At 42.3% G+C, this 21,402-nt stretch overlaps 1 protein-coding gene across 1 annotated transcript in view; it reads right to left on the bottom strand.

Moving 5' to 3' along the window:
- Window positions 1-21,402, bottom strand: part of LAMB4 (laminin subunit beta 4) — a gene marked incomplete at its 5' end in the record, with an annotated part of 107,783 nt that overhangs the window by 51,915 nt on the left and 34,466 nt on the right. Inside the window, 5 exons of the mRNA XM_080665206.1 lie at window positions 38-181; window positions 1,675-1,852; window positions 5,447-5,567; window positions 6,341-6,456; window positions 7,907-8,092. Coding sequence (XP_080521332.1) covers window positions 38-181; window positions 1,675-1,852; window positions 5,447-5,567; window positions 6,341-6,456; window positions 7,907-8,092 — 745 coding nt within the window. The remainder of the gene's footprint in view (window positions 1-37; window positions 182-1,674; window positions 1,853-5,446; window positions 5,568-6,340; window positions 6,457-7,906; window positions 8,093-21,402) is intronic.

Below are 21,402 nucleotides of genomic sequence, written 5' to 3'. Positions count from 1 at the left end.
AGGTTGTGAACAAGAGCGTCTGTTTTCTGTTACCTACAGTGACAGCCGTGATGCCCCAGACCGTAGCTTCCTGCTGAGCACCTGTCACAGCGGCGCCCGGCCACGTGAGGCTTACATGGGCACTGGCCTCCAAGTGGGCTGCAGCCGGGCCCGACTGAGCCCTGGGGGTGACACTGGCAGGCTGCAGGGAACAAAAGGAGGATGTTAGAGGTGAAGCAAGTGACAGAGAAGCACCTCATGCTCATAGTGGCTTTGGTTTACCTCTCCTTCATGTAGTACCTCTCCAGGCCTTAATCCCTTCTCTGTGAAAGGGGGATAATGTGGGATTATATGGATTAAAGGTAATAATGCTTATGAAGTACTTAGAACAGTGTTTGGCATCTAATAAATGCTCAATAAACATTACTTAAATGTAACAACAATAAACATTGCTTAAGTTAATGAAAGGCTTAAAATAAATTGTTTTAATAATTAATTGTTCTAATTTAGTTGTTGTTATTATTATTATTATTACTTCAATTCCTGATGATCTATATTGGTGCTGGACTATACCTTTGAATTTTCTTTTTTCTTTTTTTCTTTTTTTTTCTTAATAATAAGTGGCTTTTATTTAATTGTGAAATATGAACTAATTTCTTTTTCAAAGGAATATAATTAAAATACACTTTATAAACATTTTGACTTTTCTTATTCCATACTTTTCATGAGATTGTGGACAGCCTGATGACATAGCCCTTCAGTATGAAAGAAAAAGCATTTGCCTGGGCCTGGCCAGTGTGGGTCAGTGATTGAGCATCAACCTATGAACCAGGAGGTCATGGTTCAACTCCCAGTCTAGGCACATGCCTGGATGATGGGCTTGATCCCCAGTAGGGGGCATGCAGGAGACAGCCAATCAATGATTCTCACTCATCATTGATGTTTCTAATCCTCTCTCCCTCTCCCTTCCTCTCTCTAAATCAATAAAAACATAGTTTTTAAAAAACAAATGCCTGGAACTTAGGAAGACCAGGGTCTCACTGTAGCTGTCACTCTATAGCAGTAGTTCTCAACGCGGGGCGGCGGGGGGTGGGGGGGTGGGTGGGGGAATTTTGCCCCTAAGGGACATATGTCACAGTTTGCAGACATTTTTGGATGTCACAACCAGGGCAAGGGTGCTACTGGTACCAGGTAGGTAGATGATAAAGACGTTGCTAAACATCTTATAATGTACAGGACAGACCTCACCCCATATCCACAATGAGGTATTATCCAGGCCAAAATTTGGAAACTACTGAGGGTAAGAAACCTGCTCTAAACTTAGTGCAATGGGCAAGTAATGTTTTTAGACCCTAATCGTCTCATTTATTAAGTGACGGTTTGGGGGTGAAATAAGTTGTTTAGAGTTCATTTCAGACCTAAAATCCCAGGATTCTAAATAAATACACTTTTCGGACTATTATCCCAGAAATCTAGCATCTTAATGCTACTGCTGCAAGGCTCCTCTTCCTGTCCAGCTCCTGTACTGCACATTCTGACTCCAGCACATCAACAGCTTGCTCTGTGTATCTAATCATCGGGCAAGATGGGTTGCTTGGAATAGATGCTAAAATAAATTAAGTTGATTCACTCATGTTCCAAAAAGCATTTTTACAAGTAGCAGTGCTTCAGGAGGGCCCACTAAGGGATACTCACCCACCGCGCCGTTGTGTAGCCTGGCAGACACGCTGACGATAAGCCTTTCACATGCACTGGGGAGCACCTGCGCTCCTGGTTCTGAGGCAGTTTCAACACAGGAGTGCAGCTGATGTCCACCTAAGTCCTGCTTGCTGTAGAAATCCTCCAGTGCATCGATTTGGGGAAGAAGACCAAGCTTTTAAAATAACGAGAAAAGAAGACATGTTCATAGATACCAGTTACAAAAAAATCAGATCTGTATATGAGAGTAATAACTAAAAAGGAACTGAATTAAGTTCTTTAAATTGCTTATGACTAAATATTTTATAATTTTCAACTTATTTAAGAAGCCTTCAACTATATATTTCCATTTATTGATCAATGGCAAAGAAAATAAATGAGCCTGTATCTTTTTAGGGTCCTTATTACTATATTTTTAACTTGCTAATAAATTTGTCTTAGGTTTAAAAGACTGTTAACTAGGCTACTTGTAATAAGAAATTATGGGCATTCCATAGTGTTACCATGGTGTGGAAATCACTGCCTTAGTCTGTAATCATACAACGCGCAACCATTTTCTCCTACTGGGCATCTTGGGTCAGGGCCTGTGGGGGGCACTGTGCCCTAGGCAGATCTTCCTGCCTGCCAGCTGCATGGCATTGACTGCTAAAGGCTCACAGCTGTCCTCTTCTCCAGAAAACTGGAGTCCGCCACCTTGTCCAGGAGTTACTGCACTCACTGGAGGCCAGGGGGAGGGGTGGTGAGCCTGTAGCCGATGACTCTGCACACACAGGCCCACTTTGCCTCTGGGTGGAACCAATTCCGTGGTGTGATTTGTGGTCCAGAGCTCCCTGGGGATCAGGCTGCAGCTACACTTCAGAGACCACATCCTTCTTCAGTCCCTCCCTGCCGTCTCTTAGCCCCTCACTCATCTTCTCCTGCCCACATGCCCTCAATAAGATCTGACCTCAAACAGGGACCTACAGCCTCCTCTGAGATTGAGAGTTTGCCAAGATCAGCTTACTCTCTTAATTTTTATTTAGGTTTTAGCGGCTTCATACTTATATAAGAGAATTATTGCTTGAAAACTGATCAAATGGATGTATTTTTAAATTAATTTCAAATGATCTACTTCTATTGTATATCTATCAAACACCATTGCCATAATTTTGTTTATGTCACTGTCTTCTGTATCAGGCTGAGAATTCTTAGAGGGCGAGAACCATATTTTACACCCAGGAACCAGCACAGAGCCTGATCCATACACACTCAATAGACAGGGGACAAATGGATAATTTAAATGGGTGCATTTAATACACCACCAAGTGATAATCTTGGGAGTTTATGAAGTTTAGAAATATTTAGGATATGGATTTAAAATGAGGAGTCAGTTAGCTCTTATAAATGTGAATTTTATGACTACTATTATTATTAATAATAACATCCCTTTGTGATTTAGGACTTCCTTATGTTCCTCCTTTCCCTTTCTTTATGCTGCCTGCGTTCCCAACTCTTAGCTTTATTTCCCCTGAATTAAAGCTGTTAGATATGATTTTCTCTATTTGTAACTCATATGTTGGTTCATGAGCACAGTTCTATTTAAAACTCCTCGGCAGAGAATATGAATTGTGTAGCTAGGAGAATCACGATAGTTTGAATTTCACATTCAAGAGTTTGTTTCTACTTTCTACTTAATTTCTACCATAATATGGTAGAACCTCACCACGATATTATGTAGCGCCCCCCACCCCCACCCCGGGTGCAGGCTTTAGACCACCTTTGGTTAAAATTGCCATATAAAATACAAATCACCTAGCTAAAACTGAATTTCAGAGAGGCAATGTCTAATTTTTATTTAGTATAAATATGTCTCATGCAATATTTGAGGGCAATATTTGGGACATACTTAATACCACATTCAAATTTAACTAGGTGTCCTTCCTTCCTTCCTTCCTACCTTCTTTCCTTCCTTCTTTTCTTGCCTTTTTTGCTAAATCTTGCAATCTACCATTGGTAAAATAATCTTAAAACAGTTGCATTTTTTGATGCTATAATAGATGAGCTTGTTGAATAAAATCCAAGATATACCTGATTCACGTTGAATTTTATAGTAGATGATGAAATAACAAAGTTTGAGGATATAAATTTAAAATGTTCAATGGCAAAAAAACTGAACTTTGAAGACACATTTCACAAAATATGGATACATCTAATTAAATCAGGGATCAACAAACTTCTTCCTATAAAAGGCCAGGTAGTAAATGTTTTTGGCTTTGAGGCCCTAAAGTCTCTGTAATAAGTGCTCAGCTCTGCCTCTGTAGCTTGAAAGCAGCCGTAGATAATACATAAAAACAAGGACATGGCTGTGTTCTAATATAATTTGTAGGTTGCCGTTTGCCAATTAAATCAAGATATTGTAGAGATTCTTACAAATATTTAAAAATACAATTTAAACAAAGCAATTGGATTTCTATACACAAAATTACTTTTAAAAATTCCCCAACAATTCTATACAATTCTGCTGAAGATGGATGAAACTGGTACTTTCACTGGCAATCCTGAAAATTAGTTGAAGTATAGATCCAGAAATTAATTTGATAAGTTATTTCAAGAGCCATAAAACCTTAGATAAATAGGACTATATTTTAAAACACTGAAAAATATGTACCAACTATACATACTGACAAATAGAAGAAAGTATTCCACAGGAGGGGACTAGATAAGTAAACTACATAAGTTTACTCAATGCCAGACTCTGCCCAGTGACAAACCTGGGTCTGAAGTGCACAGAGCAGAGGTTTAGAAGAACCATCTGTGGTCCAACTCTGTGGGGCAAAGATGCTGAAAGGAGTCACTCAAAACAAACAAACAAACAAACAAACAAACAAACAAACAAAAACAACCACAAACTAAAACAAAATAGAAACAGACTCATAGACACAGAGAACAGACTGATAGCTGCTGGATGGGAGGGGTGTTGGCAGTGGGTAAAAAAGGTGAAGGGAGTAAGAAGTACACATTGGTAGTTACTGAATAGTCACAGAGATGTAAAGCACAGCATAGGGAATAGAGTCCATAATATTATAGTAAGTATGTTCAGAGAGCACTTTGTAAAGTGTATGATTATCTAACTTTTATGCTGTACACCTGAAACTAATACAAAAAATATTGAATGTAAACTCTAATTGAAAAATAAAATTTAAAAACAGTCACTCAAAGAAATACTATGCATTGTTCCTAGAAATAAGACTACATAAACATAGTAAAAAATGCTTATGATATAATGCAAAGTGAAAAATGTCCACATCCATACTTGTATGAGCACTCTGATTTCAATATAAAAGCATACTATGTATAAATGGGAGCTTACAAGATGCTAATTTTAAAGTGGTGGGATTCCCCCTGAAACTCAGTAATGCTGCCCTGGCTCAGGGCAGGGGCTCTGGAATCAGTCTGGCTCTGACTCCAGACTCTTCACTACTAGTTCGGTGACTCTGAGCTAGTCCTGTCGTCTACAGATGAGAATAATCATAGTACTGACCTTACAGGGTTGTTGACTCTATAAGACTATAAATGATAGAATACGTAAAACACTTCAAACCATTACTGACACATACTGTTCTGTAAGATTTGCAATTGTTATTAGGTGATTTTTAGAGAGAATAGGTGATTTTTGGAATGAAACAAACACATTCACACTTCTCAAGAGACATTTCACCAGAGTCTAAACGTGGGATTTTAATGGAGCTCAGTTTAGAAGGCAGCACCCACCAAGCTCTGTGATACTTACAGAATCAACAAGGATGTGTGAATGAGCGTGGGACCCTCCTTCCAAGGGCTGGGAAAAATAAACGTCTATGGAATATTGTACATCTGGTTCTAAACAGATGGGTGTGGGAAGCAGCACGACTCTGTATTAAGAGAAATAAAGCAACAATTCAATGACAAAAGGACAGTTACATAATGGAAGTGACCCGGTGTTTGGTAGGGTTCCACCTATGCTGCGATGTGGGGTGGAGGCGAGGGCCAGGTGGACAGTAAACGCAGACTCTCTATGGCTCTTGCACAGGTTGTACCAAAGAGCAAGGTCTTATCAGGGGTGGGCAAACTTTTTGACTCGAGGGCCACAATGGATTCTTACACTGGACCGGAGGGCCGGAACAAAAGCATGGATGGAGTGTTTGTGTGAACTAATATAAATTCAAAGTAAAGGAGCGGAGGGAAGAGCAAGAGAACCCTCCGCTCTTTCGGTTTGGCAGGCCGGATAGAACAGCCGAACGGGCCGAGTGTAAGAATCCATTGTGTTTGCTGTAGTTTGCCCACGGCTGCCTTAGAAACTATTGGCCGTGGTTTGTCATGACTGCTGTGGGGAAAAGAGAATACAAATGCCCTTCATCCTACCCGCCATGCTAATATCAACAGGGTCTCTGGTTTATTTTGCCACAAATCTCTGATGAGGCAAAATTAGTAGCTTTTTACCTCATGGACTCTCAGCTGAGATAACTCAACTGAATATTTTACTCTTCTTTTTGTGGCATTTCACTTTCTCACATCTCAAAGCCATTGAGGAAATGGGAAAGGATTAATACATCTCTTCTCCCACTTAGTTCCTGAATACAAGTTACTGATAGATCAACAAAATGCTAGGAAAGCTTCAATGTTTGAGGACAGGTCCGGAGCATACCTTGAGGTCGCTGGTAAGGTGAAAGACTGAGGTTTCTGCGGTGGGATCTTGTGTGTACAGTGCTCGCTCCCTCCAGGGGGGTTAACCACAATCTGGACAGCCCAGTCAGCTGCGGACTAGATAGGCAGGACATAAAAGCATGTCATTGTGAGGATGTGGGAGCCTGTTTTGCATGCACAAACATATACCTGATGAATACTGCATGGAATCAAATTTGTAACCCAGGGCCCATTTGGCAAATAGAATTTTCTAGTTGAAAAAAGTCTTAGAGGTTCACTCTCAGGCCCAACTCTCTGGTGTCTGAATTGTGACCCAGGTAGAGGAATATTGTTTCTGGCCATAGCTACATAGTTCACGAGCCCGAAAGAACTCTGGTATTTCCGACACGTCTTCCCTTTAACCCCTGCCTTCCAAAGCAACAGTTAACTCATCATGTTCATAAGCCATAGAACAAAAATAAAAATTTGGAATTCTTCACGAAAAGAGGTGCATTTTTTTCACATTATTACATAAATATTAGTATATAAATATATTATATAAATTACATGATTTAGTTATTTTATTACTAGATGTATTTATATTATATTACCAGATGTATTTATATTTGTTTATATGCCAATTAGCTATCCCCTGAAAGCCTTACAATTTGGAAAAGCATTTCAAAGCTGTTAGAGATGTGCCTTCTCAATGGAAAATTTTATATATATATATTTAACAACTTTCTTGTCATACTCACCAGGTCAAAGTTCATTGAAGCCCCTTGGCTTTTGAGTGTAAGTGGGAAACAGAGAATTATGTCATATTAAGATTTTCAAAACAGATCAGCAGCTCTGGTCATAAGCACACAGTGAGCGCTTCCAGAATGTGGTCCCTAGAGCGACTTTGGAACCATCTCCCCCCGAGCATCCCCCTCAGCATCCCCCCCCACCCCCGCCATAGAAAATATTTTTCAGGGGAGATGGTCTGTGGGGTTTCAGATTATCAAAGAAAAGTTTATACAAAGAAAAGGTTAGAAGCTATTGCTTTAGATCAGGTATTTTCCTAATTTGTTCCCTATTCTGTTCTAGATACTTCTTAAAAGGCCAGGAAGGGTAGTAAGGCGATGGGAGACAAGGGATCAGCCTGTTTCCATCATTTCTCTTCTTTCAGGGAAAGTCCAAATGCAAATAAATGCTTCTGTTGCAGCCCTGGAGTCTGAGTCTCTGCACGATGTTAGTTTATTAAGTTTTTAGAAAAAAAGTCCCAGGAGAGGCAGGGTTTATGTTCTTCTAGTTATTTATTATTCTTATACAAACATTCCATCACCACTTCCTTAGATCGAGTGCCTTAAATATATAACTCCAACTTTAGCTTCTCTCCCTGGAATAAAGCATGTGTTCATATGGCTCACTATGTTGCTTTAATATCTTTAGGAAACCCTTTGGTGTATAATGCTCTCCAGATGTTCTACTTCTTTTGCAAAAGCTTTGATGATAAACATATCTAGCAAGACTAGGATGGAAACATTTTAGTGCAAGAATGTATTTCAATTTTTCACCATTCGAAGGCATTGGACTTAAAGAATACCTGAGATTCATAGCGAATGGCCACTGTGAAGTCCATGGGAGAGGGAATGTTGTTGACAGCAAATCTTAAGCCAGTCCCAGGGAGAACCCTGGCAAATCCAGGCCCAGTCCATGTAACAGGCATCCCGGGAACTGGCTCTCGGAAAACAACGTGAACGGCAGGCATCTGGCCAAAAGTCACTGAGCCCTAAAATCAGAGAGAAACGTACATAAGCTTTGCCGATAGTCAAGGCCTGGAAAAGTTCAGAGAAAAAAAAGAAAAGAAACCCACATATTTCCATATATGATCCATCTGAGTCACGGATAAATTATTCCACCCAGGATCCATGCCAGAGTACAGCTGAGAATAGCGTGCTCAGTCTGCAGCTTTGGAACATATGTTACGTACAGAATGATTGATTTGAAAGCAGTGTCACTGGAAACCACCTTAATTTTAAGTACTCCATTGTGCTAATGAATTCAGCAAATTCCACATTGATGACCTTGGGCTTTCTCAGATATAACTGTAGGATCCTGGCCAAAATATGGAAAGAAAGAAAAGATTCCTATGCCTAGTTCATGGATTTTGCCTACATGTCTGATGATAATGAGAAAACTCACATGTATTTATTATTTAGATATTTCTTCCATGCAAACACGAGAAATGGTCTTCTATCTGCTTGGAGGCAGATAAGTACAAAACTAACTCACTTGATTGATTAACATCCCCAAAAGGCTCTGTACTAGATGTCAGCCTGGGGCCATCTGGATCCTGTAGATAATTTTTTTTAAATGGCTTTTGCATCTGCCTCTCCACACTCACAGCCTCCACGGGAATTCTGCCCCTTGTTGCTTTTGCCTGTATTGCTGCAACCCTCTCTTGGCAGTCCTCTCCATTCTGTCCCAAGTCCAATACATATTACACACCACTGCCAACAAGCATTTCAGACTCTAACTGCCAACAGAATCACGCCCAAATTACTGAGCCTGGAGTTCAAGTTGCTCTGTGATCTACCTCAAACTTCTCTTCATTGGATACATGTTTACTTAGTAACAATTCCATGTCAGCTTCTGAATTAGGAATGCTAAGAGGAGTAGGACAGAGTGCCTGCCACAGAGCAGTTTAGAATCTTGCATTGGAGACAGACATGTGAATGAGAAACACTAAGCCCAGGTTTATGTAAACTCATTCACATGCAACATTTTCAAACATTGTAGAAACACTCTCACAATTGCAGTAGATGCTGTAGGTACCTCTCCGGGATCCCCTTTACCTGGCTGGTGCACCATCACCCACTTGCTGTGTGTGTGTTGCCTCCCCTTCTCCGGAGAATTGTCCTCCTACACCCCCCAAGACAGCTCGCAGCCAAGGCTGGCCTGGTTGTCTTGAGGAGTGGGACAGCTTTATCTGCAGCGTTCACTTCTGAGTGCCCTGTGGATCAAGACTTGTTTCACCTGAGACCACATCTTACTCTTTCCCCTTCTCTATCTTGTTTTCTTTGCTCTCTCAAAGAGTTCTCCTGGAGTCCTGGCCAGGTAATTCAGTTGGTTAGTGTCATCCCAATAGACCAAGGTTGCAGGGTCGATCCCCAGTCAGGGCACAGGAATCTACCAATGAATATATAAATGAAGTAGAACAATGGATATTTCTCTCTCTGAAATCAATTTTTTTAAAAGAGTTTTTCTTAAAAACACTTCCTTAATAAATCATTTGTACCAGAATTCAGTCTTAGGCTCTGTTTCCATGGCTTCTGACCTGAGACAGTTGGTACCAGTTTCCCTAAAAGTGGACTGACTCAGATGCAGTTCTGGAGGTGCCCCATGTACTGTTCATCTGGCAGTGAGAATCCCCGTGAGTAACACAACTGATGATCCCTGGTGTGCAGTAGCAGAACAACTGCTAACACTGTCATCTCCGGAGAGCTGGGCAGCCCAATGGGAAGGGGAGGCACTGGCATGAGTAATATTTCTGGCACTGAGAAATATGGGGGGAATCTTCTATAATAATAAAAGCATAATATGCTAATTAGACTGGATAGCTGAACAACCTTCCGGACGGCATTCTGGACATCCTTCTGGACGAAGCTGCCCCGGCAGGGGCTGAGGCAGAGGCAGTTAGGGGCGATCAGGCAGGCAGGCAAGCAGTTAGGGGTGATCAGGCAGGCAGGCAGAGCGGTTAGGAGCGATCAGGCAGGCAGGCGAGTGGTTAGGGACAATCAGGCAGACAGGCGAGTGGTTAGGGGTGATCAGGCAGGCAGGCGAGCATTTAGGGGCAATCAGGCAGGCAGGTAGGCAAGTGGTTAGGAGCCAGCAGTTCCGGATTGTGAGAGGGATGTCTGACTGCTGGTTTAGGCCCGGGCCTAAACCAGCAGTTGGACATCCCCAAGGGGTCCCAGATTGTGAGACGGTGCAGAGCTAAGCGCCCTGCCCCCCACATGCATGAATTTCGTGCACCGGTCCTCTAGCAGTAATTATAAGGACTGTGGAAATGGGTGGCTGTTGTTGGAGGCCACTGATGCTTTCAGGAGAGAAGACAAGCTCAGGGAAATCAGCCACCCATTTAGAGCAAAGTGTGAGAATCAGAGGGCCCCCTTGGTGGCATTTAAAGAGATTCTCCTAGAGGAAGGGAGAAATGAAGACCAGGCACAAAGCTTAACTGTAAGAGCTGTATAACTTCAGAGAAGGCAGAATTCTCAGCTTAGGTAAGTCACCTATGCCAAAGGCAGCCCCTTCACAGGCAAGCAATGGATCTTGAGATATGGGTGATACACAAGAGAACCTTGAACCCTAAGGCTCTCCTGAGTACTCTTGGACTGTAGAAGCAATCCATTTACTCTTATTGGAAAATTGAGACACCCCCAGTCCATTTCTAACACATTTGAAGACAATGCCAAAACCTTAAAAGATTGCAGGTATCTTAAAAAATGTATACCATCCTCAGGATCTGCCTGTACAACTAGAACCAAGTTTTTCAGCATAATCTGACTGGGAAAGTGCTGGATCTCTGAGAGGGACCTGGTTAACATCTACTAGCAGCAACTGGGAAAGAATGGCTGGGTATAGATCCTGGGGGTTCTAGACCATGGAGACAGAATAGGAAACTGGGTAAGGAGAGTTAGTTGATTTGGGGGTCACCAGTGAGGTAGGATTTAATGCCCTGGCAAGGGCCCTGGAGCTCTGGGAGACAGATCTAATATGTTGCTGGAGTAGCTCTTAGAAGCTTGGCAAAAATTGTGGCCAAGACTAATGAAGTAGAGGTGTCAGAACTGTTGTAGCAGCCTGTGGAGGAAAGACTATAAAGCTCAAAAAAGTAGGAATGTGTCCTGGCTGGGTAGCTCAGCTGGTTAGAGTGTCGTCCCCATATGCCATGGTTGCAGGTTTCATCCCTGGTCAGGGCACATACAAGAATCAACCAATGAATGCATAAAGTGGAACAATGAATCAATGTTTCTCTCTTTTTCTTTCTCAAAAAAAAAGTAGTCATGTTAGAATGGATCTCAGATACAAGACTAGAAAACCCACCAACTGACTATGTTTTGGAGGAGATCTGGACTTTCCATTTTTCAAGACAGTAAGAAATGAACTGGTGAGCGGGTAGCACCAGCATCACTGAGAAGCTGAGTACTGGGTATCATTCAAAGGCCAGTAGAATAAACCAGTACAAAACTGAGCTCCTTCATATCAAGGTGGAGAAGAGGACCTAGACTATCAAAGGCTGTGTAACACCTAACTCTCAAAAGCAAAATGAGTATAATTATATGGGCAGCAAAGTTGGAATAGGAGACAAAGGGGCCTGACCCACAGGAATCTTCTGTGAAGATGATTAATAGAGCATGGTGTTCCTAGGAGAAGATAGATGAGCAGTCGACAAAAGTATTGCTTAATATACGTAATCAAAAGTGATCAGATATGAATTAGCAGAAGGCTGAGGTCACCTGCCCTAATGGAAATACATGATCTTTTGCCAAGCTTTCAGATCTGAGCCACATCTCAGAACCAGACCCAGTGGCTGAATGAGAGTCTAGGTCCCCATGAAGAAAGACTCTTCAACACCACAGTAAGTGTGATTCTTTCACTTATTTCCCAAAGAGATCTATGGTTATTTACTTGAGTTGATTGGGGAAGGGAAATATCTAGATTTTTCCAAGGGCTGGTGGATACAGAATCAGAGTTGATGCTGAAAATCAGGTACCTGAAGTGCACCATGGTGCTCTTATTAGAATATAAGGGTCAGGTGATAAATGGAGTCCTGGCCCAGGTCCTTTTCACAGTGGGTTCCCAGGGTTTACTGAACCACACACTGATCGTTTCCTCCAATTCCTGAATATGTCATTGGAATGGACCTGCTTAGCAGTGGACATCCATCCTCTCACCTGCAGGGTAAAAGCTGTTATAGCAGCAAATGCCACGTATAAGCTTGTGACATGCCTAACCTACACCCACACCCTACCAAGCCAAGGTAGTAAATAAAAAACAATAATGCAAATCAGAGGCATCCTCAAAGTGCCAGTCTCAATATGATTGGTGGTTCCCATCACATTCCCATTACAAACAACACAAACATAACCAAGTTGTAGCTCTGTTTGTATCTGTTGTGCTAGATGGAGTATTTTTATCAGAGTAGATTAACACCACCCTAGTCTATGATATACAGTTACTGATATGCAAAATGTGTTCTTTCTCATCCCCTTGAAGAAGGAACAGAAACATTCTGTATTTACATGAAATGGGTAATAGTGTATCTTCAGTTTTATTCCAAGGCTATTAATTCTCCTGCTCTCCATAGCAGTATAGCCCAAAAGGATTTGGATCATCCAGATATTCCACAAAATAGTATAGTAAAACCTTGATATAATGGACTAATTTGGGCAAAGGGGTGTCCGTTAAAGCCGAAAGTCCATCTATATATATAAAAGACTAATATACAAAGTGTCCCCTTGGGAGTTCAACCGTGAGACCGTGAGTTCGATTGCTCACTATGACGTGCACTGACCACCAGGGGGTGGCATGGAACATGGAGACCGACCGGCGGTGGGGTGCTGAGGGAATGAGGGAAGGAGGATGTGGGGAACCTGATCGGCCCTGATTGCCAGCCAGGCCTAGGGACCCTGCCCGTGCATGAATTTCGTGCACTGGGCCTCTAGTTATATAATAAAGTGGGTTCTCTGAATGAATGTGTGTTAAAAAATTGACAAATTATTTTACCTGTTTTTACTGATGTAGACATGTTTTGTGTAATTAAAATTAAGTATGAAAAGTTTAAGTTTGTAGAAAATTTTTCTATATGCATTACTGAAAAATATACATATAATTTTAAATGTATACTGAAAAGGTCTAGTAAATGCATGCATTCACCAGTCACTGGGAATAAACAAATGCACACGGCAGGGTGGGGCTTAGCACAGGTTGGAACATAGACCAGCATATGTTCAAACTTCTGCAGAAAGTCACACCATGTGACAAGAGAACTAGTTACCATGTGCGATGCAGTGTGATCACATGCTAATCATTTGGGAACATTGTTTACGAGTGGTGACTCGGGTTTAAATATGTAGACTATAGTTGTAGATACGTAATATTTACTTATGTCGGTGAAATCACTATAGTGTTTCAACATATGGCCTATTTGCTAAAATTTGTTAAAAATAACAGTGGATTAATAACAAAAAATAACCTGTTAATTTAACTGAAAGCAAATCTTGGTTAAAAGCATTTTAAAATGGGCAGCATGTTAATTTTCACATATGACATATGGATGGGAAGTTTTGTCTATTAAATCAGAAGTCTATTAAATTGAGGTCTTCAAAATTGAGGGTTTACTGTACACTGATGCCCTATATTGGAGGATAGTGAAGTTGGCCCCTTGGTCCAAGGTGATGTTATGTGGTCTCCCACAGTAAGAATCCGACACTCCATGGCCTTGGACAGCACCACTCTCTGAGGGCTCCTGGAGTATCTGAATCATCAATGTGGGAAAACACAACATTTCCTCAGCTTAAGGGACCCAATTTACAGCAAAAGAAGTGTAGCAGGAGTCATCTGACTTTGGGAGCAACTGCTGCTACACAAACCATGTCATCTAGAAGATGCTGACCTGAGACGGCGGTGGGATGGGGACCTTTAAAGATGCATCACTAGCTTGGAAATGGCACCTTGTGAGATGGGGCAGTATTCTGTAGAATGTTACTTACTCCTTGAACCAATGGCCTTTATGTGTCCCCAGAAGGGAGAGAACATGGGTTTGGGAACCAAGGAGAAGAAGCCAAGCTCATTGTCTCTCGTAGTGACCATAAGAATTTGGCCTTCTGGACTTTGCAACATGAGGCTCGGTGGGTCTAGATGTTTTGATTCTTGGCCAGGGACAGAAAATTCCACTAACCTTACAGCTTTGGCTGTTGCATGGTTACTTGGGCTGCCCATGCCTGTAGACCAGCAGGCATGGAAGGAATCCCCATGATTGGCAAGGCTGGTGCTGTACCAAGGGGACACAAGAAATATGTACTAGTAGTCCTGAGGTGAGCCACTGAGGCAGCTCTGGAGCCCCACTTTCCCCTGCCCAGCCTGCTGACCTCGCTCCCTTGCAGGTTTCTCCCGATGAATGCTCCCTCAAAAAAGCACATTCACCCGATTCTCTGTTGTTATCCCCGCTTCCAGGGAACCCAACCTAAGGCAATAAATCAGCATGCACACGTATGCACACATTCACATAAAACGGAAATAAAACTTTCACACAAAAAAATATGCCCTGGTTTTGTATACTGTTGGGCTAAGCTGACCTTGTCCATTGATTTCATACCTACTTCCTAATAGGAATGACCTACAGTTTTGAAAACTACTGATCTATGGGACCTCAGAGGTGGAAGCAATTCATTATGTCCAGATGTCAGGGTAGGGAATGTCAGAGCAAGATAAATCTGAACTGGTTCTTAAGGGATGGGTAGAAGGTCTGCATATCAGGCACGTGTTAGGAGAGTAGTGTATGAAGGCTTAGAGCAGTGCTTCTCCAAGTGCTGTCATGGACCACCATATGGAATCACCTTGGGAGGCTTGGCAAACAAGCAGATTTCTTGACCAGCCTCAGACTCAGCATCTCAAGGGGAAGGCCCTAGAACAGTGGTTGGCAAACTCATTTGTCAACAGAGCCAAATATCAACAGTACAACGATTGAAATTTCTTTTGAGAGCCACATTTTTTAAACTTAAACTTCTTCTAATGCCACTTCTTCAAAATAGACTCACCCAGGCCATGGTATTTTGTGGAAGAGCCACACCCAAGGGGCCAAAGAGCCGCATGTGGCTCGCGAGCGGCGGTTTGCCGACCACTGCCCTAGAACATACATTCGAAATGAACTCCCAGGGTTATACTTACACACAGTAAAACTTGAGGCTGACTGGCCTGTGTCCCAGGGAGCCCAGGGTGGGGGCAGTGACGGCTTCCCGCCCTTCTCATTCGGGAGGACTTCAGATTGAGAAGCCAGAGAAGGCTCCCTGGGCATGCGGCAGGGAAACAGAAGCAGGAGAGAGCCAGGCCACCACAACTGGCATGTGGGGACGCACAGGGAGGAACACCACTACCCAGCCTTCGTGGACCCTGTCAGCAGGAGCCAGTTCTCCCTAAACTGAAGTCCACGTCACGTATGCGCACCTCTTTTGTGTACTTGGCCCACCTGGCACACATTAGTTGTTTGTACACATGGCTCATTTCCCAACAACAATCTTAACGACAGGTTCCATGGCTAAATATTTCTGTTGCCATTCATTCAACCACTTCCTTCACATAAGAAGGTCTCTTATATGAAATGAACCGTTTCAGGTGCTAGGTTTGTAAACAAGACAGCCAACGTCTGTTTTCGTTTGCTTTTGCAACATGCCCATTCACGCACATGCACAAGGGAACTCTCAGGAAAGATCCTGGTGTAACGACTAAACGAACGACGTGGGCCTGAAGCAGTCCCAACTTTGAGTGAATAATGGTTGGCTGGCTGTGAGGTCCTCAGGCCCCTCCAGCCTTCTGAAGCCATTGGAGCAGGGCCCCGGGGAGGTGGCATCGTCCTGGGACTCACACCAGCACGGACCGACTACCACCGCCTTGGAATCCAGGGCAAAGCCATGCACCATCCCCAGGGACATCAGCATGTTTCATTTCTCAAAGTAGGAGGAGAGCCATTTCTCAGAACTGTACCTTTTTCTTACTAAAATGACAAGAAATTGTGGATTCACAATACCCGAGTCTCTAAACCCTTCAGAATCCAGCTTTCCAGGAATTTTTGTTGTGAAAAGAAATAAAACTATCAAAGTTTTGCACAGGGGCTCTAAATGCTTGGGGCTTGCTTCTTCCTTTCCTCCACTCTATTCTTGAGGATAATAGAGCTCACACTGACTGGGTACTTACACGTACCAGGCACAGTTCTGGGTGCATCTGGGTTAGTGGTTGAAGGCATGACAGAAATGGCCATGAAGAAATGGCTTACCTCGCTCTGCTGGTCAGCATGTATGCTTTGCTCCCGATTTCTCTTCAGTATTATATTTCCTTTGTCAATTATGAAATAGTTTTCTTGTTGCTGCAAATACACATCACATGTAGGCAAAGCTGTTGCTAATATCTTAAAAAGAAAAGAAGTGACAGCTTAAGTAAGCAACAAAAGACCCTATTATACCATAGTTGAAGAATTTCAAATTATACCATAATTTAAAAGGTAATTATGATTCTCATTTAATAGCCTCAGGAAGCAGACATGGAGACAGTTTATAATTTTTTGTTTTTCTGTGAAAACAGAGAATTTTGGGTCCTAAGATGATTGGGTTTTCTTTTTTAAGAGCTCCTATACTAGTGAAATTCTAAACTAGGAAAATATTTATTCTTATCTACTGGTTTCATGGTGTTTAAGAAAAAGTACAAAAATGCTACGTTTTAACATGAAATCTCAAGATGACAGCTGTAGAAAAGCAACAACAGACATGGTACAAAGATTCAAAGATTAATTAGCTATTGTAACTTTTGACACACTCCAGACCAATTCCTCTTAGTTCTCACAGTTTGTAGGATTTGGCCTTGTAAGTTCCCACGGAGGGTTATACCAGGATAGCCAAATTGCACCAGCCAGACAGAAGCGGAGGTATTGCATTCATGCAACTCCAGTTTCCTTAAAATCCTGGTTTTGTGGGCTCTTCTTTTATATTTTCTTCTTAGTCATTCAGCTGCCAACCCAGTTAGAATCTCCAAGTGCTCATTTCCAAATTTTCACTGTCCCCTGGACATTGGTATTTGCTTGGTGTTTCATTGTTGGTTTCATAAACAAGATTTTTAAAATATATATTTTCATTGGTTTCAGAGAGAGGAAGAGAGAGGATTATCAATGATGAGAGAGAAGCATGAATCAACTGCCTCCTGCATGCCTCCTCCCAGGGCCTGAGCCTGCAACCGGGCATGTGCCCTGACCAGGAATCGAACCCTGACCTCCTGGTTCATGGGTCGATGCTCAACCACTGAACCACACTGGCCCGCATAAACCAGATTTTTAATTTCACAGGTGGCTCATCATGGGCATGCAGCCCTGAGGTCAGCTGTGGCCACTTTAAGACCCTCTTATTCTAGTGTTTACTGTTCAGCGTCTTGCTGTGCTCTGACTGGCTCCTCCACCTCTCTGTGAGGAGCACACTTTGGGTAAGCCACACTGAGATTATGTTAATTGGTCTTCGTCTATTTTTTCTTTTCTTTACCAATTGTGTTCATCTCATTACACAAAATTATACACTGTTGAACTAATTCTATACAGAAAACACATTATGGGATTAACTACATACATACTATAGTAAATTCTACACTATGTTAAATGCAATCAATATTAACTGCGGTGACCACGGGCAGTTTCTATAAGAAAACAAACCAGTGCTTCCCAAGCTGCACCTGAACCGCCTGGGATCTTGTTAAGCTGCAGACCTCACTCAGTGGGTCTGGGGTGGGGCTTGAGATTCTCCGAGTCTAATGAACTCCCAGGTGATGGCAATATCGACGCTCTACAGACCACAGTTTGAGTAGCAAGGATGTGGACATAGACTGAATGTTTGTATCCTGCCCTGAAAATTCATATGCTGAAACCTGACCCTCAGTGTGATGTATTTGGAAGTGGGCTTTTGGGAGGTGATTAGGTCATGAAGGTGGAGCCCTCAAGAGTAGGATTAGTGTTCTTATAAAAGCAGCCCTTTCTGCCATGTGAGGAGTCAGCAAAAGACAGGTGTCTGTGAATTAGGAAGAGGGCTCTCAGAAGACACTGAACCTGCTGGTGCCTTGATCTGGGACTTCTAGCCTCCAGAGCTGTGAGAAAGAAACGTCTGTTGCTTATAAGCCACTAGCCTATGGTTTTTTGTTATAGCAGCCCAAGTGGACTAAGACAAATATTTTTTGGGGTGTCCCAAAAATGTGTACATACTTTAACAGCTGATAGTTCAATTTTGAAAATGAAATGTATTTTAATAAACACTGCCTTTATAATTATTAAAAGTGTATGTATAGATTTTTTGGAGACACCCTATATATAGGCATACCTTGTTTTATTGTGCTATTGTGCTTCACTTTGTGCTTTGCAGATGTTGCTTTTTTTTTTTTTTTTTTTTTTTTTACAGTGGAAGGCAAGACCCTCTACCATCAAAAATATTATGACGTGCTTTATTGCTATTGTCTGGAACCAAACCCTCAATACTCTGAGGTATGCCTGTATATAACCTTTTGAAGAGAGTTCATTGTCATTCTTAGTTCTCCAATTTGAGTATTACAACAATTACTTATAGATGTGATCTGGAATTCACGCCCTTTCATACCTCCATCTCCATCCTTTGTCTTCGCTCTGTTACCTCTCAACTTAGACCTTTATTCCCATCTGGACTGGTGCAGACTGCTCTCCCTCCATCCCAGACTTCTCCTGGGTTAGATTGCATTTATAAGAACACTGAGGATAGTCTTCATCACATCACTCCCTTGCTCAGAAAGCTTCAATGAGTTCTCATTATCCAGAGAATAAGTTTAGCCTCTTTAATAAGAGAATCTAAAGTTCCTTTTCAATACTTCTCTATATAAACTTCCTGTTCTATCTGTATTGAATACAACTGCATTGTTTTTCCTCTGAGCCATTACCTGGCTGGACTGTCTTCTTATCTAGTCTACTAATTGAAACCCTTATTGTTTGCAAGTCTCAGACCAAATTATTCTACCTGTGTGTTAAGCATGTTCATAAAGGGTCACTCAGGCCCCAAAATCCTAATGCACTTATTGATTCTCCCTGTCATATGGCGCTGCCCCAATCCTGAGCTATCTATGTAAATATAGTTGCTCTAGTTAACAACTCCAGGAGGGCAGGGTCTCTAACTAATCCCTTTCAATGCCACCCTTAGCCTTGAAGCTCAGCATAATGTATGTGGATGGGCAATATGTTGATGGAGTCAGAGCAAATTTTGAAAGCAGATACACTTGGCTTTCAATCCAGGCTCCACTGTCCACCAGCTGTGTGACTTTGGGCAAGTTACTTAACCACTCTAATGTTTCCCCTCATCTGGAAATTACAGAGAATAATATGTAGGATATTTGGAAAGTTGAATAAGATAATGTATATAAAGTGTAAAGTACAGAGCATTAAATCAGTGTAAGTTTTATTTATATAACAGATCTCAATAAACTTTGTTAAATGAATGCACAAATAATTAAATGGTAGCTAACTTAAATCCTTTATACTACAATTAAAAATCATTTTCTTAGTGGTGAGGAAAATTACTCATGTTATTATCCTTTAAACAACATTTAATTTCCTTTCCTCTGTCATATGTATTACTTCCCAATCCTTTAAGCAATTTTCCTCCCCTTTAAAACCCATTCTGTCTCCTCGATATTTTTCTTTAAACCATGGAGAGAAGAGTAAGGATTCATCTGAGTCACTATATTCACAGTTTGGAGCTATATTAGTATATGTGATATTATTCTATTTAATTGCTTGTCAGCACCCACCATATGGTGCATACTGAATAAATGTTAAGTAACAGTCCATCTTATTTCAGATAATCATGTTTGTTTTGTGTCTTCTTACCTAAAAAATGGGAAATATTGTATTTATAGTTGTACTAGTGGCCTGGTGCATGGATTCGTGCACATTTTTGTTAGGAAATTAATTAGAAGGTGGCCAGTGGGGCAGGGCTGGGTGAGACAGGCTGGACATGCCCTGGAGCCAACCTCCCATGGTCCCTCCCCGCTGGTGCACCTGGGGCAGCACCAAGGCTCAAAGGGTGTCTGCGGTCACTGCAGCTTGGCAGTAAACCAGATTCAGGGTGACAGTGCCCCAGCAATAACATAACCCACAGCTGAAGGTGGAATCACGCAGCCCTGCGAGGAATTGGGCTCCCTCCTCTCTAGTTTCGGGGTGCGTCACCTGAGAACCACTGCTGCCAAGTCACCACAGCTCGGCAGCTCCTGTGTTGAGCATCTGCCCCCTGGTGGTCAGTGCATGTCATACCTACCAGCCGGTCAGATGGTCGCTTAGCCTTTTATTTATATAGATAGGACAAATGCTCTTGTTTTTCTCTACTCTCACACTATGACCACACTCACAACACCAGATGTGTGGGATTATTCCCATACCCAAGTCTCTGACACCAGCTGGCTGTCCTACAATTCAGTTCTGACACTATCTACCTGGAGTTAGTGTTATTGTCATGATTAGCTAGTTTATTAATATTAATGGTAGGAAGAGAGCAAAGGGGAGGCCAGACATCATAAGCATGATCACCTGGGCAGCTTCACCAGGAAGCTATAGCTTCACGCTCCCCAGGGAACCACCAATCCATTCCCTGCAGATCACTGGGGGAAGGTATCAAACAAAAGATTTGGGTGCATGTGCAGCAAAGTGGGGATGACATAGGGAAGGTGCTTGCCTGGGAAAAAGATCATTGGCTAGTGGGGTGAAGCCACTGCAAATGCTCAACACCTTGGAAAGTTAAAATCCCCATCCCTCTTCTTGCTCTCACTTGCTCCATGACCTGTACTCGCTCTGTATGCTCACTTGTCCTAGGGTCTTAAGCAGCCACATGGCCCATGGCTGTGTGGACCCCACACGCAATGGACTGCAGCTGGGAACACAAGGTAAGCCAGCCAGATGCTGTACTGTACTGTACTTTAATATGGAACAGATACTCTGGACAATGGCCTTAATTCTAGCCCCACTAAAGACAAGATTGGACTTTTTCCATGGCAGGACAGAGATGGGATCTTGGAGGGAAACCCCTTAATTTTACATCATCAATAAAGCTTTCCATGAGACCCCCATCTTCCCGTGGGGGTCTTAGGAAATTCTTTTCCCCGAGGCACCCCAAGAACTCCATTTCCACTGATAACATTAGCATGAGATCAGTCCCATGTGACTGCCTCCCCGCTTCAGATGCCAAACAGCAGTAGAGGCTGTTACCTGTACTTCGGACCTATTGCATACAAATAGGGTTCCTGTGACCCCCTCCTTGGGTTTAACAACTTGCTAGCATA

Source organism: Plecotus auritus, assembly GCF_963455305.1.
Source record: "Plecotus auritus genome assembly, chromosome: 4".
In the NCBI taxonomy this organism is placed as follows: domain Eukaryota; kingdom Metazoa; phylum Chordata; class Mammalia; order Chiroptera; family Vespertilionidae; genus Plecotus; species Plecotus auritus.
The sequence above is the reverse complement of the archived record's forward strand: the minus strand, read 5'-3'. Positions and strand labels throughout refer to the sequence as shown.